This window comes from Lupinus angustifolius, chromosome LG17 (assembly GCF_001865875.1).
Source record: "Lupinus angustifolius cultivar Tanjil chromosome LG17, LupAngTanjil_v1.0, whole genome shotgun sequence".
Taxonomy (NCBI): domain Eukaryota; kingdom Viridiplantae; phylum Streptophyta; class Magnoliopsida; order Fabales; family Fabaceae; genus Lupinus; species Lupinus angustifolius.
Genome location: NC_032025.1, coordinates 10,942,717 through 10,960,478, shown reverse-complemented (window position 1 = coordinate 10,960,478; position 17,762 = coordinate 10,942,717). Strand labels below are relative to the sequence as shown.

Here is a 17,762-nt window from a genome sequence, read left to right as displayed (position 1 = left end):
ATCAGTCACCTCGATGTGTATGTATATATACTTATAAATTAATTTTTTATTATTATTATATTATGACTCATGCATTGTTTTTTATGTTTTTTTGTTATTATACTATGACTCATGCATTATTTTTTATGTTTTTTTATTATATATATAAACAAAGTTATACTCATATATATAACGTTTTTAGTATTTTTAAAAATGAATTAATTATTTGAGTTATTCAAATGAATTAATTTGAATTAAGAGAACAGTTCACGAACTTTAATCAAGTCGAACTCACCCCAATTGAAAAGAATTTATTCAATGAATCAATAAAAAGTTTCAAAATTTTAGATGGGATGTGTGAAAGGAGAGAGAAAATAATGAGAACGTGAAAAAAATAAAGGACGCCTAAAGAAAGTAGAGCATGTAAAATAAGAAGATGAAAATCATTCTATTTGTGTCTCTCTTTGTTTCTGTGTTGTAAAATGGTTCTATGAGGTGGCAATTCAATGAGATTTATTTTATGTTTTGCCTTAGCCTTTTGCATGAGCCTATGAGCATCACCTGCATATACCAACAACATATGGATTCAGTGGGTTGCAGACCGATTGGATTGCAATAAAAACTCCAATTTGAAGCAGATGATTTTGTTCAATGGGAAGATAGAAAATGATTTAGAGGGAAGTGTAGTAACAAATGGATCATAACCTCATTTATTTATTGCAGAGATAATAAAAAGCAAATCGAAGGTGGGTGTCATTTATACCAAAAGAAAAAGGATATAATTTAAAGAATATTCTTGTGCAGAACACAATAACATTAAAAACAACTTTTGAGCATACATCACTACGTTAGAGTTACAGTTTAACAACACGTAGTTTAGATATATAACAACATTTTCATGTGCTTTCTATTTGACGGTAGTAATATATTGTCATCATTAACAGCGTTTCTCAAATAATATATACCACAGTGCATCACACTAAAAGGGTTGTCATATATTGCATAAATACAACAGTGCATTGTCCATAAAACGCTGTCATATGGGTCTTACATAAATAGCGCATTTTATAGGTATTATTAACAGCGTTTATTGTTGCGTTGTTGTAGTGCATATATATAAGAACGCATTATCGGAAAAGCGATGTTGTATAATTCATAAGTATTCTAAAACAACACCTTAATATAACAACGCAATAGACATATTGCATTGTTGTATTAAGCATGTACAACATCGTTGTCTATAAAAAGTGATATTGTATTAATCCTTTATGCAGCGCATGTCAGAGCTTCTCCTAGAATTCGCTATTGATTTGTATAAATTAATATCAGCATATACATTTATTAGCAGATCAGGCAATTCTCAATAGCACAATATTTATACATTTTGTACAACACATACACATTAATACAGGTCAAAAGTTTGCTTTATTAACATTAATACAATACAAACTACAAACGGTGAATATCATGTCAATTATGTTTTGACAGAGTACATAATTACAAATAAAAAAATTAAGCAAATTACAAAGAAACAAAATTATACAAATTATAATCAATCAAAATTAAGCTATAATTATACAAAGACTACTTGCATCTACTTTTTCCTTTTCTTTGATTGTTTTTTGCTTGTAAGATCATCCTTGTTTGGGGGAACATATTAATTCACTCAAAGCCTTACATCATGATCATCTCTTGTATATAAATCATCATCCGTAGTTGGTTCGCTCTCACGCGACTAATATGTCCCCAAAAAGAATCATCTTCATCAATATCTTGATATTCTTGGTCATCAATATTATTGACGATTATTTTGTTAGTTAAAAGAACAATGGACCATTTCATATCACCCGAGTCACTAACATAGAATACTTGTTGAGCTTGTGATTCTAGAATAAATGGCTCATTTTTATATCCTGACCTATTAAGATCCACATGCATGAACCCTAACTCATCAACTCGGAAGTCATTGTTGTTATCAACTCACATACAGCAAAAAAACCGGTATCCGAAACATTATGTAATCCAATTCTCATATTCGTTCAATCACTTCAAACTATGACATGTTCGCATATATTGGGTTTCTATCTTTTGCACTTGACATGTGTACAGTTCGAGCAACAAGAGTCACATCACTATTTTGCATTTTATTTTGATCATCTTATTTTTTCGTTTAAAATGTGAACTCATTAATTAGGTAACCAGTGTAGGATAAAATATGAATACTTGGACCATTGGCTAACCATTTCAATCTTTCGGAAACGAATGTGCATTTATATTCAACTCCTCATCAAAGTGATTTTTTAGCCACTTTATGAAACATCGATTATGCTCTTTGGAAATCCAATTTTCATTCTTACTTGGGTAAAACTTCCTTAGCATTTCCTTGTGTATTTCAACATATGGCTAATTATCGTCAACATTATGTAAAACATGTAAGTGCGCTTGCTCAAATTCGATCCTTGTTGTATTCAATATTTCATTCTCAGTGATACCTTCATCAAATGTTTTTTTGCATATCGAGGCTTTGGAATGCCCATGAAAATCATCATCGGCAACCGGTACAAAAATCAAGAGCTTCTTCAACAACATATCGCTCGACAATACAACTTTCTGGTCTTGATCGGTTCTTCACATACCCTTTTAATGTCTTCATATAACGCTCAAAGGGGTACATCGATCTCATATAGGAAGGGTCACATAGTTGTGTATCTCGAACAAGATGAATGCTTAGATGAACCATTATGTCAAAAAAAGAAGGTGGGAAATATACTTCAAGCTCATACAAAGTCAAAATAATTTTTCTTTGCAATGTAGGTAATTTCTCAAGGTGAATCACTTTGCTACAATTGCCTTGAAGAAGAAGCATAACCTACTTATGGTTCCTCGAACTTTTTAGGTAGAACTAATCGTATTCCGATAAGCAAAAAATGCTTCAGAAGTACATGACAATCATGAGACTTAAGACCTTTTAACTTCAAGTCTTTCATTGATACGAGGTTCTGAATGTTGGAAGAATACCCCTCTGGAACTTTAACACCATGAAGAAATTTACAAATTTTCATTTTCTCCTTCCTCAACAAAGTATAAGCTGCTGGAGGTAGAAATGTATGTTTTCCCGTCATCATTGGATCCAATTCCTTTCTTATTCTCATATTAACCAAGTTCAACCTTGCATTCAAGTCATCTTTGGTCTTACCAGGGAAATTGAGTAAGATACCAAAGAGACTTTCAAACACATTTTTTTCAATATGCATAACATCGGGGAATTGTCTTACATATAATGAACTCCAATATCACAATTCAAAGACGATTGACCTTTTCTTCCACTCATTTGTGACAATTTATTTTGCACAAGGTTTACCAAAGTTATTTTTTAACCCTTTAGCTTTTGAAATAATTGGTCACCCGTCAACGGCAAGGGATCACGACCTTCTTCATTGTTTCCATAAAATGTTTTTCTCCATCATCAATATTGATGATCTGAATGCAAAAATATAGATGACCAAGAAATACATTCTTCTTATAGTGTTCCAACCTCATTGAATGAGTATTGTTTTCATATACAGGACATGCAAAATGTCCTTTTGTACTATATCCAGACATATTACCATAGACAGAGAAATCACTGATTGTGCCGAACAACAAAGCCTTCGAGTTAAATCTTTCTTCCTACACATTATATACATTTATGCATGTCTCCCACATTTGCTTCAAGTCTTCAATTAACGAAGCCAAATATATGTCTATGTCATTTCCTGATTGTTTAGGTCTAGAAATTAACATAGATAACATCACATATTTGCGCTTCATGCATGGAGAAGGATGTAGGTTGTATATCACTAATATCACAGACCATGTACTATGGGAGAAACTTTGAACGCTATGTGGATTAATTTCAATTGACAATGCAAGGTGTAGATTTCTTGATTCTTGACCAAAACTAGGATAGTCATGATCAATTTTTCTCCATTGAGGAGAATCTATAGGATGTCGAAGCTTGCCATCTTTAATACTTTCTTCATCATGTCATGTCAACTTCTTTGTATCTTGGGCATTGCTAAACATACGCTTGAATCTTGCTTTGATGGGAAAAAATCATACAACCTTTTTGGAAATTGAGTCTTCCTTCTTATATCGTGATGCATTAAATTTAGGATAAAACGTTAATGAAGTATACTCATTAAAAAATTAGATGCAATCATTTTCACAAGCATGTATCCTAGTGTAGTTCATGCCAATGGAGCATAACATTTGTTTTGCATCATAAGTTTGAGAAGGGAGCACATTATCTTCCAGCAACATCTCATTCAGAAGTGCAAGAAAGTCGGTGAAACTCTTATCAGTCCATCCATTAAAAGATTTCAACTTATAAAACCTTGACACCGCTGTCAATCTTGTGAATTTAGTACAGACATCATATAATGGTTTCTTAGCATCACTTATCAACCGCTGAAACATCTCAGGACAATCTTGAAGATGTTCTTCGATAATGTTTGTCATTTCCTCAAAATGATCGTCTTCATATGGATTTGTGTAGTTGTCTTTCATATGCATCTCATCATCACAATCCACAATGTCGCTATTCTCACCATGTCTTGTCCAACATGTATAACTTTGATCAATACTGTGACACACTAAATGAACTTTTAACTCATTTGGAGTAATTCGGTTTGAGTAACAACATCTTAAGCAAGGACATACAATTCTATTAGGGTTTCCAGCATTCTCAATTGCAAACCTATCAAAAGATTTCCTTCATTCCTCATACTCATTCGTCAATCGATTGGTACTCATCCATTTTTATCCATTTTCTATTAACAAAAAAATATAACAAGAATAAATTCCTAAAGTTAAATCATAGAGTTAAGCTCACTCAGTAGAGTAAATACATTATTATGTAATTAAAGTGAAAGAGGTCGAAAAATTTCTAACTCAATACAAGCTAAATGAGTGAAATCACTTTCACTCATTTATAAGGAAAATATTTATAACTCAATACAAGTTAAATATAATGTAATTAAAAAGGCAAATCATTATACGGAAAACTCACTTTCAATTTGGTGTTTAATGCATGAATGATGATTTTGAGGTTAAACGAGTGAAGGATTTTTGAAATCGGTGAAGAATGATTTTCGTATTGAATGATGGTGAGGTTGAATGATTTTAAGGTCGATTTTAGAGTAAATGAGTTTCACTGCTGAGTAAATGAGTGTTGAGATTGTTGAATGTGCGAGAATGTGGGAACAATTTAATTTTTTAGGGTCTGATAGTATCTTCAACAGCGCATAATGAAGATAGTGATGTCAATTATACATCATCAACAACGCCTCCTACAAATAGCGTTGTGGTAGAACTCCTCATTCAAATATAAAGAAGGTAAGTGTTACACAGCATAACCTAAAGGAAACGATATGGAAGATAGAATATTATTTTTTACTAATTACTTTTTTTTAGTAATATTCAAATTAATAATGACATTATGACATTCGATTAATGACAATTAATTAAATATATATATATATAACAATTAAGAATAACAATAAATAATATTCAACAACCTAAGAAATTGGAACTCATTAATCGATTAAGAAATTGGAGAATTGATTACATAAAGTTACAGTAGCTGAAATCTTGGATTTCATAGGCTCGTTAATTGGCTAAGCATTATGTTAATCAATTAAGTACATAGGAAATAGTTTTGTTGATCATATCTATAGTGCTTCATATCAATTGTGTTGTTGTATAGCTAAAAGAAAATAATATGAGATATAAGTGTTCAACATTGTTTTTCTACGAATGCGATGTTGAATTAAACGCAATCAACATCATATTGTTAAAAAAACACTGTTGTATAGCTATAACTACAGCGCATGCATAAAATAGCATTGTTGAAGACCATTATTCATAATTCTACACAGTTAAGTACATAACAGAAAATAATCTGAATGCTTACAGAAATAGAACAACAAACTAAATGCATACAGAAACATCAAATCACAACTTTATGAACACAACTTAATTTCAACAGAATTTATATATTGAAAATTAATGACAATGCAATGTTACGTAAATATATATTATATACACTAAATCATATACATTACATTGAACATTAATTGAATTCTCTATGCTATAATCTGTGCAAAAATCAATTATACCTAATTGCCAACACTACTAAGTATAAACTTTGACCAATGTTCTCTAATCTGGTTGGTTTGGTCATCTGTATACGATTTGCCAACAAACTCGATTATTTTATTAGTTGGTCATTGTTGAATGATCTCCATCATGAATTTCAACACGTAATAACTGCAATCTACCTCGTTTGTTTTGACAAGGGGAATACAATTAAAATAAAGTAAACATATAAATATAACTCTAGTTGAAATATGAATACACTACACATATAATTGTTTCAGATGATTTGTGCTAAAACCTTTATATGAGTACACTTGATTTTTTTTTGTAGTATCATTTTTCTAGAACGACTATAACATCTATAAACTCTCACCATAGTAAACAATAGCAAATATACCTAATTATAAAATAACTAGGAAAGTGAAAGTGTCACTAAAAATTTAAATGAGTAGTCCACTTATTTAGAAAACAATTCTTTGATAACAGGGTACTTATCCGTACCACCATGTGTCAATGAGTCAAAGTATTATATTTCTTCATTGACCTGATCGATGGCAACCAAAAGCCAATGATGCCTAACAAAATATATGTACATGGTTAGGAAATGTTAGGCACAACATATAACCTAAAGACATAAATATAAAAGACAATTAAAAAATGTTTATATGGTATTAAAAGGTGCAAGAAATAAATTTGCAGCTTCTTTATGAATAAGGAGAGTATCTACAATTTGTTTTGTCTATTCCCCAATCTTAATTTTGTCAGTCGACACCAAACCGGTAATGTGTGAGAATATGAGCATCACATTTTTCTTATTTACCGAAATAAAATTTTCGTACAAGTACCTAATATATATAACACAAATGTTAGTTAATTATAACACAATACCATGCAAAAGCGAGAAGTTAAGAAAACATAATTTGCCTCATATATACACATATAGCAGTTGGACCTATACATTCATGTTTATTTACATCCTCGACTTCATTGATGTTAACGTATTCTTCAGCATCAATCTCGAAGACTTCCTTCAAAATTGATATACTTATTATATCATCACCCAACTTCTGTACATGCTCAAACAGCTGAGTACAATAGTTGGTAGTCTTTTTGGAGCTCATATCCCCAATAGATGGCTTTGAACTCACATCTCTGGTAGATGGCATCGAGCTCACATCCCTCGAAGATAGCTTAGTCTTTTGGTTGCTACTCGGGGTGGAATGTACATTTTCATTAAATATTTAATAACAAACATATCAGTTGTAGATCAATATATATAATATGAGTGAGAATTATGTGAAAAATCATATCTTAGAAGCAATTACTTGTACAAGGTCTACTGGTCATGTCACAAAAGTGCTTATAGCCCCTCCAACTATGAAGATATCCTCATCGAAAGGAATTGGAAGCAACGCATCATCATGGATTGCAACATCAATTGAGACCTTCACATGATCGTGTGGGACACGTGCATTATGCAGCATAGCATCGGTCAACTTGTGCACTTTCCCAACATCTACCACTTGGATAGTTGGGGTATCCAGGAAAAGTTTACAAGAACTGATTCCCTTTATGTTAGTTAAAACATATAATTAAATGGAAAATAAATTAAAATAAGTTAACTAAATTACCTCAGGAATGAGAATCGGAATGGGAATAGGAATGTTGTAAGGTGCAGGTGTGCAACTCTTGATGGTTGAAGGAATAGTGTCACCAGCACTAACTAGTCATTGTCACTCAACTTCCTTCACCTTCATTGATTCCTCAAATTCGTTGAACCGTTGCATGAGGCCATCCAATTGATTTTGAACCTGACTCATTTGGGCTTTGGTTGCACGCTTTGGATGTGATACAAATGTTTGCTAGCTAAGCCCAAATCCTGCACCTCGGATATGGCCATGGTATATAGGCAGTCCTAGTGCCTTATTAAGTATTATGCGACTATCTGGTTGTGCCTCCTTTTCTTTTAGGGCAACCTGATAAATCAAGAAAAAACATAATGTTAATTAATCACATTTTGATAAATAAAGTATGAAAATTAAGTATAATTAATAAATGAGCACTTACAACATGTCTTGCCGCTTCTTGAACTTGCTCATTATCGATGACATCATCCTTGTTCTTACGGGCATCCACCCGTAGAACATCGAGTTCTACTCCAAGTGGAGTCATAGGTCTATCGCTTTTGTTGTCCAACTGCCAAAACATAACCAATAATAATGTAATTAGATATACATGCCTACAAAACATAACCAATAATGTACTTACAAATTAATAATACTTACAATTTTTCCTTGATTCCTCTGTACCCCGCTCGAGAAGCTCGGTATGGATACAAAGGCTTAGATGCCCTCTTGCGATTTTCATTACTTAATTTATGAAAAAACAAACAATATTAACATCAACAATCATATATATGTATATACAAAAGCATATATAAGAATAAAGTCAATACAAAGAATATGATTTTGCCAAGAAAGACTCGTCTTATGTGCGTAGGGTGACAAAAGTCTTCCAACCTTCTTCTTCAATGATATTTGCATATTTAGTTGGAGGTTATAGGTTGAAATTTCCATCAACATCTCTAAGTAATTTGTCGGCTTCAATTCGGAATTGTCGGAGAGCCTTGCCAGGCGATTTAAGGATATAATCCTTATGCTCTTCACCAACATCAAAAGTTGACTGAAATAAAAACGCATATACATTAATTATATTGCATGCAAATATATGCATATACGTACATTGCATGAAAATAAATATACGTACATTGCTTGAAAACAAAAAAACTGAAAAATAAACTTATTGTTATTTCATTCCAAATACGCTCGTTCACGACATTTCTTACATCAATCCATTTTTTTTGAATGTTAGCTTCACATTCTGCCTAACCACAACCTCAATGTAGCTTACCAATGAATTGTCACCCTTCGAGTTTAATGGTTGGCCTTTTGAATTCATTTAAACTTCTATTTTCACATCCTTACTTCTTGCTTGAATGACATTCTTCATGGAAGTCATTCCACGTGGAGTTAATTTTTGAGCAACGATTTGTTTGTCTTGTGCAGTCGATGTAGCTTCGTCACCACTGTGAGAACCATGATCGACACTTTGGGAAGCCATTGATGAATTTTTCTGCGGTTTCTGAGAGTATGAGGGTTTATGAGAGTATGAAGGTTTGCCGAGAGTATGAGGATTACTTTTCGATTAAGTTTGAAAGCGTAGAGAAAGCTGATTCATCTTTTAGATATTTAAACTGTAGTAACAATTCAACATCGATTTCTTCAGATAGCGTTGTTAATAAGACCTCTTCAACAACACATATTAACGGTAGCGTTGTTGTATTGACATCTTCAACAATGTTTCTTAAGGGTTGTGTTGTTGTTGTGAATCCAACTGTTTACTACTCATTTTTATGAACACATCAACAATGCTTCTTAGATGATGACCCACTGTTGAATAGAATCTAATTGACAATATTATCTCAACTATGTGTTAATGAATAGAATCTAATTGGCAGCGCTATCTTAAGTATGTGCTATTAAACTGAACTCATTTTCTAAATTAACAACGTATTCTTAATTATGCGCTCTTAAATTAACATTTTATATTACGGGTCCAAATATATACAACATGAAAATACGTTAATTAACATGAAGTTGTCATGAAGTAAATTACCATATTATTGTGTTTGTTAATATAAAACTATAAAAATATTAAACATTAAGCTTTGTGAATTTGTTTTTTGTGTTTATTATGTTTTGTTAATTTTTTTATTGTGTTTATTAATATGGAACTGCAAAAATATTAAAGAAAATAATCATTCAAATAAATAAAATAAAAAATAGAAATTAACGTCCAAAATAATTGTTCATTCTTCATTCAAAGAGGCAAAATACATTATAATGAACTAAATGATTTGTAAATTACAATGAACTAAATGAAGCAAATTAATGAACTAAATGATTTAGTAAATTACAATGAACCGAATGAATAAAATTAATAAACTAAATGATTTGGTAGATTACAATGAACCGAATGAAGAAAATCAATGAACTATATGATTTGCAAATTAATTCTTCATCTCACGCAAATCTTGTATAATAGTCACTTTCCTTCTGAAATTTAGGTCCTTTTTGAAAATCAAAAGATGTTAAAGACCTCCTTGACAAGATTTCAATGAAGAAAATTAATGAACTGATCGAATGAAAAAATCAATGAACTAAATAATTTACAAATTAATTATTCATCTTATACAAATCTTGTATAACAGTCACTTTCCTTCTAAAATCTGAGACCTTCTGGAAAATCCAAAGATGTTAAAGACCTCCTTGATATGATTCTGAAACAATAACACAACTTTAGTAGTTTTAACACTTCAAGTTGTTGAGATCTGATGTCTGCTCTCTTTTTGGTTACTTTATGTTTTCTTTCTCTTATCTTCATGAACATACTCTTATAGAAATACATACTCTTACTAATGAAATAGAACATGAAATGAACTACAATATTTATAGATGAGCAACCATTAATATTTCAACAAACAAAGAGACAAATAACCACCCAACCATTAATATTTCAAAAAACGAAGAGACACATAACCACTCAACCATTAATATTTTGACAAACGAAGAGACGCATAATCATTCAACCATTAATATCTCTGACACTTAAAAAGTCGTACAAAATCAACAGCGCATAATTAAGAAAGCATTGTTACTATGTCATCTTCAACAACGCTTTCCTAATTATGCATTGTGGAATTGATTAACATTAACAGCATTTTCTATCAAATACGATGTTAAACATAACTCATTCAAGTCAACGCTAATGTTAGTGATGTTCAACAGTGTTGTGTCAAGAATGCGTTGTTGAAGTTACATACATTGATAGTATTTGCTTTAGTATGCATTGTTGATGTTCTTCCGCCTCGATTTCAACAGCATTATTCAAAATTACACAGTTGAATGGCTGTTGTTAATTACAATATATGGCGTATTACATGCTATTCAAGCTAAGAACTCAAGATCAAGAATATAGTCAATAAAATTATTGATCTATATTTCTACGATATTTGCATGGATTTTCAGTGGTTCAAACTTCATATTTTGCTTGGTAAGATATATGGGATGTCATACATATGTAATACATGGGTTATAAAACATTTTGATATAATCCACCATATCAAAAAATGTTAGAATCTCTTACAAGGTTAAGATTAATAAGAATTTCTTCCGATAAGATTAATCTTGCCATTAAATTAGTTGGAAATGTCAATCTTTATAAGAAACGAGGTAATTTAACTAACACACTAATATGATTTTGCATTCTAATTGGCTTAAGTGGGACTATGTGATAGGAATACTTGAAATATATTAATGTATGAAGTTTTACATTGTCTAGTATTAGAATGAATGAGGAGACAAATGTTATATATTGAGTTCAAGCATTAGCTTGGATGCAAGGTATAACATATAGTAGGGCTGGCAATGAACCGAGCCAACTCGGTATTCGTTATTTAGCTCGATAAACTTGGTTCATGAACTAAATGAGCTGAACTTGAGCTAGAAATTGAGCTCGTTAAATAAACAAGCCGAACTGGAGTTGGATATAGTTCGACTCGTTTGATTCATGAGCTGACTCGATATATATATATATAAACTAATTTTAAGTTTATTCTGACCCATACATTATTTTTTTATATTTATTGTTATTATATATATAAACAAGATTATATATATATATATAACTTTTTTGAAGTATTTTTTTCAAAATTTAATTAATTATTTGAGTTGTTCAAATGAACCATTCGAATTGAATCGAACAATTCGCGAACTTTAATCGAGCCTAACTCAAGCTAAAATAATAACTCAAATTTGAACTCGAGTCGAGTTTCGAGCCGAGCCAATCCTTATTGAGCTGAACCGAGTTGAACTCTAGTTCGACTCGGTTCGGCTCATTTCCAGCCCTACATATTGGTAGAGACGAAGAGTGTGTCATGGACATTGCTTGTATGCAAGGTGTGACACAATCATCGATTGATATTGATACAAGACATGTGATATGAGTCTATACTTCTTAAGGTGGTGTATGATAGTTCTTTGAACTATGATTGTCAATATAGACAATAGTGGTAGATGTTGAGGTTTCATAGGAAGCCCCAAAGTTTATTTGAGGTCAATTGTTAATGAACTTTGATGTAGAGGTTTTTTTTGTTTCTCACAGGTATCCTTGCATTGGAGGCAATCATGTTCAAGCCGGGAACATCCACAAGTATGTGGGGCTAACTCTCCCAGCGGATATTTTTTTATTCACAAGACTTGAACCCAAGACATTGCTTAAGAAAAATCAAGCATGTACCACTTGAACCAATACACGTTGGTCTTTGATGGTGTTGAAAGACTTCCTAGCAACAAAATGCTAGGCCAAGTGTGTCAAAATAACATTATTGGATTATAAAAACAACATTATTGTTTACATTAAAGAAATAATTAATATATTGTTAGTTTAGGTACATATTAACTTTAGGTGTAAAGAAAAATGTTTCTTTTGAAAAATATGATCTTGATGCACATCAATGCTCACTTATATTAATTGTGCCCACAAAAAGATATCTCCTCTTTTGCCTTGTATATCAAACTTGACTTAAATTAAATAACTTTGAGTGCAAAGTAATTAAAAATGTATTAATTCGCCATGATTAGCTAACATCTGGATCCACATTACTTAACCAAATATTTTATGCACAAAAGATCATTTGACTTATTTCTTCAAGTATTTCTTTAAATAATTGGATTGATATGAGTTGAGATAGACATCAAAATGTATACTCCATACTTTAAATATCAAAATGTATACTCCATACTTTAAATAAAGTAAATAATTCTTGTGGTAGTAGAGTTGTTTCTCATATTTACGTGGAGGTTTAACTTCTAGAAATTATTATATTGTACATGATGAATGATATCAATCAAATACTCATTGTGAATAATATTTTTTGATATTACCAATGTATCTTTTTACCTTTTAAGTAAGGAATTAATCATTTTTGAGGTATGTAGTTATCCTTCCCAACAAGTGTAATTCCAAAAAATTGAATCATTGATCTTTTAGTTATCTTAGAGATCTAGCGGGATCTTATACCACTAAAATTATAACTTGACCATGAATGACTGAAAAATAAATGAGTTTATGAAATCAATGATAAAGTTGTGGTGGAGATTATTAGTCCTAATAAAATTGTAACGTGAAAATGAGCTTGATTTACGGATAGGCTAATTGAGAGTTGAACACGTTAACGGTCCCATGCAATTTGCAATCGTATTTATCTCCTTCTCCTTGTACAAAATGAAAACATTGCCTTATGTTCTGTCCATTCCACAAAAACTAATCTCCATTCCAATTCACCTCTCTCTCTCTCAGAATTCAAATAACTAACTAACCAAAAAAGTTGTTAATAACTTCATTTTCCTGTACTTGCCAACAACAATAATAAAAAATTGAGGCAGGTGAATACGGGACAAGAAATCTAATCCATAACTAAATTCTGGTGACTCTTCTTTCTCCTATATGCATGATTTATATATATGTTTTGATTCATTGTTTCAAACTCATTATCATTATAATAGTCATGCCTTTTGACATTGCTTATAGAAATAAAAATAATAATTGTATGTCTTGTTGTTCCATGTGGAATGGTAATGCAAAAGGGAGAGGGATAAAAGAAATGGGAGGAGACAAAGATTCACCAAAGACACCAGGAGAACACAGTAAATCACTCATGGAAGACATTCTCGGCCTCCTTAGGATTCACATCAGGCGTGGCGTCAACCTCGCAGTTCGCGATGTCAGTACAAGCGATCCATATGTGGTTGTTAGGATGGGCAAGCAGGTATATATATATATGTACCTCATATCTCTTTATAACCCTTCACCCTTCTACATTATGTCATGGTGGGGTGATATACACATTTTGCTTGGTATTAATAATTGATCCTATGTTATATAAATATATAATACTATTACATTTTAACCATATTATTATGATAGAGAGATGAGTTCTTATTTCTCCTTTTGTCTCTCCAATAATAAAGGGGATTCTTACTCATTTTGATATATAATCTTAATTTATATATAATTATGTGTTTTTTTCCCAGAAACTCAAAACTAGAGTGATTAAAAAGGATGTGAATCCTGAGTGGAATGAAGATCTCACACTTTCTGTTTCTAATCCTGTTTGTCCATTCGTGCTGGTAAGTGTTTATAAAGAACAATGCATGCATGCAAAACAAGTTATACAAAGAGTGATTTTTATGTTAATCTCTCACGTATCATGTTCCTTTCATCAACTATCGGTCTATTGCTAATGATTAGAAAAGAATCATCTCCAATACTGCAAATTATTATTTTTATTTTGCATTTAATAATAAAGTGTCACATCATACAATTTTGCACATTTCTCTTTCATGCACTTCTTTCTCCATTATCGGAGAGGGCCCTGACTCGATAATGATATATATAAATGCATGCAGACTGTGTATGATCACGATACATTTAGCAAAGATGACAAAATGGGAGATGCAGAATGTGACATAACACCATTTATAGAAGCCTTAAAGATGAACACAGAAGGCCTACCAAATGGTACTATAATAAGGAGAATACATCCAAGCAGAAAAAATTGTTTGGCTGATGATAGCTGCATTGTTTTCAATGATGGCAAAGTTGTTCAAGATATTGTCCTTAGATTGAGAAATGTGGAGTGTGGTGAAGTCGAAATCCAAATGGAATGGATTGATCTTCCTGGTTCCAAGGTCTTATAATTGTGGAGCATATATACAATATTAATTGTATTTTTTTAATTTATTTATTTGGGTCTTCATATTTAATTTTTATATTTTTTATTTGTAGTGCACTAAGAGGATTCACATTTTTTTGTTTACCCTATGTAACATCCTTGTTTATGAGGACTTGGCAGGTTCTCAATGTATTTTGTTGATGACCCTGTTAGTGGACGAATGTGCACATTTATGCTTATTCTCTTGTTCTAATTCATGAATTTTGTGTCTAATGTTAAAAGTAATAATTTTTTTTCCTTTTTGATAAATCACAATGCCACATTATATTCGAGTTCAATCAGAAGACTCATTTATTGAGAGAGGTAAATTAAAAGTTACATATAATTTATTTCTTCTTTGTCTTTTTTAACGGAAAAAGAAATTTTATTATAAAGAGTGAATTAACTTAGATCTTTTGAGTTTTAGTGAAATTATACACAACATTCAGACATTTTTAAAAACTACACAAACCACCCATATTTATACATATATATTACACTGACTACCCATGTAAGAGATATAAGTGTAATTTCTTAAACAAAAATAGTGACGGATGTAATTAAGTCAAAAAAATATTATATTGTGGAGACAAGTCCAAATAGTATAAATTTGATGTATATTCATTATTTTTTATTCCTTACAAACTACATCAATAAGTATAAGGAGGTGTTTAAATTACTCTTGTATTATATTGTAACTAACCAAAATAAAGAAATTACACTCGTCACCATTTTTTATTTAAGAAATTACACTTATCTATCTTACAATTTCACTTAGGAGGTGTTAGTGTAATTTAAAATGTATGGGACGTACAAAGAATTTACGAGAAATTAGAAAATTAAGAAGAAATAAAATAAGAAAAAATAGCAAAGAAATAACAAAAGTGTTTCCATGAATTTCCCATTTATCAATTAAGGAAGGAATTTTGCTTATCTCTATTTTTTTAGAATTGACAAATCAAATGATATTTTTGTTCCACTTTTTGCCTCATCTTCTCCCTCTGGATCAAGCTTTTCCTAGCCATAATGGTCCATTCTTACAAATTTCACTAATACAACTCTCTTTTAGATGTAGAAATATCAGAAGGTACTCCATGAAACATGTCCATGGGTTAGAATTCTAATCAGAATAATTAGATACATACTTATCATTGACTCCTTAATCTAAAGCTAAATTTTAATTTTTATCGAGTTAAACAATGTCTTCAGGAGAAAGCTCTTTAAAATTGAAATTTGTTTCATTTCTAGCTAATCATATAAATCAAATAATGTTCTAAATTTTCTTACACCAGTAAAGAAATGATTAGTTGTTTGCACAAGAAACATATTTGTAAGATAGAAATAGAATAAGTGACCTGCAAGTACAAAGAAAAGATGTTGATAGAAGGGTAATGCTATGTTTAGGACATTTAGAATCAAATACTCATGTCACCTTGTAAGTATTTCATACCATAAGAACCATACTATTCTGTCCTTTTGAACATTTTTTTTAAATAGGTTATATACTAAGCTGATAAAGAAAAATGTTTGTAATGATATAAATTTGAATTAATGCAGATTGAGAAAGTGATGAAATCATTTAGCACATATAAGCCAAACAGCATTATTACATTATACTCAATCATAGCAAGCATATGGCTATAAAATAAGGAATAAATAGATTCAAACTTTGAGCCAATGGCTAGATATACACCAATTTTTAATATATTAATTTAACTGAGTTAAACATGGCTAATTCCACACTCATGGCAAAACACTTAAGGGGTTACATCCTGTGAGAATTCTAATTTTCTAAGTTCAACATATTAAAGGCAAGAATTATATGTTAACAATGAGAAACTCATCTCTTTGTAAGTAAGATATCAATCCAACTACATTAATATTCTTAAAATTTAAAATCATTAAATTAACATCATAATATCTTTCACACTAATTTATGCTAATATCATTCAAACTAAAATAATCAAAATAATTATAAAATTTCCAGAGTCTACTAATACATAAAAAAAATAGAGAATGCCCTCCCAATACATCATTAAATATAAATTTATTAGATAATAATTATAATATGAATAATATTATTAAGTTTAAAAACCGTGGATACGTTAGCTAAAAACTAGTTTTATTAATTTAAGTTTATTTTATAATTAATATTTAATTTTTATATTATTATATATAAAGCTAATAATATAATATACTTATTATTTAATTTATATTGTTTTTTAATTAGTAATATACTTTCTGTTTTCTCCAAATTTCTGTTAACTACAAATCAATAACTGATTTGTCTGTAAATAATTAACTCTGTGTTCAAATAACAAGCAAAATGGTTTCGTGGTGTAGTTGGTTATCACGTCAGTCTAACACACTGAAGGTCTCCGGTTCGAGTCCGGGCGAAGCCAGTATTTATTTTTTATTTTTCATTCCACTATTTACGTAATTGTTTATATCAGTTTCTATTTATATAAATCTAATGAATAGCGTTGAGTCCTGCGAAAGGTGGGAAATAAATGTCAAAGTAGCACCACATTTTAATGAGACAAAGATTGGTTGAAAGCTTCGATGAAGTTTAACATGGTTAAGAGATGCCTTTGAGGTGCAAAAAAATTGAAGTGGATTCACTGGACTGGGATGAAATTAAATAGTGAAGTTTACATAGATGTGAGATGATTGAAATTAAATGTGTAACAATGTTGTTTAGTTTAAGATTAGATGGTAGTTAGCTAACTAAGTACCCAATTAAATGATATAAAATTGGGGTTTTAAGTTGAAATGTATTTGGAATTTCAATCATATATGATCACTTGACCAA

At 30.8% G+C, this 17,762-nt stretch overlaps 1 protein-coding gene and 1 non-coding gene across 2 annotated transcripts; both read left to right on the top strand.

Annotated features, from left to right (window-relative positions):
- Positions 13,476–15,168, top strand: LOC109330721 (protein C2-DOMAIN ABA-RELATED 4-like). Its single transcript, XM_019565003.1, has 4 exons — positions 13,476–13,663; positions 13,824–14,005; positions 14,271–14,366; positions 14,646–15,168. Exons 2-4 carry the CDS (start codon positions 13,841–13,843, stop codon positions 14,934–14,936), a joined length of 552 nt encoding a protein of 183 aa, XP_019420548.1. The 5' UTR covers positions 13,476–13,663; positions 13,824–13,840; the 3' UTR covers positions 14,937–15,168.
- Positions 17,279–17,352, top strand: TRNAV-AAC. Its single transcript has one exon. It is a non-coding gene; the product is annotated as a tRNA-Val (tRNA).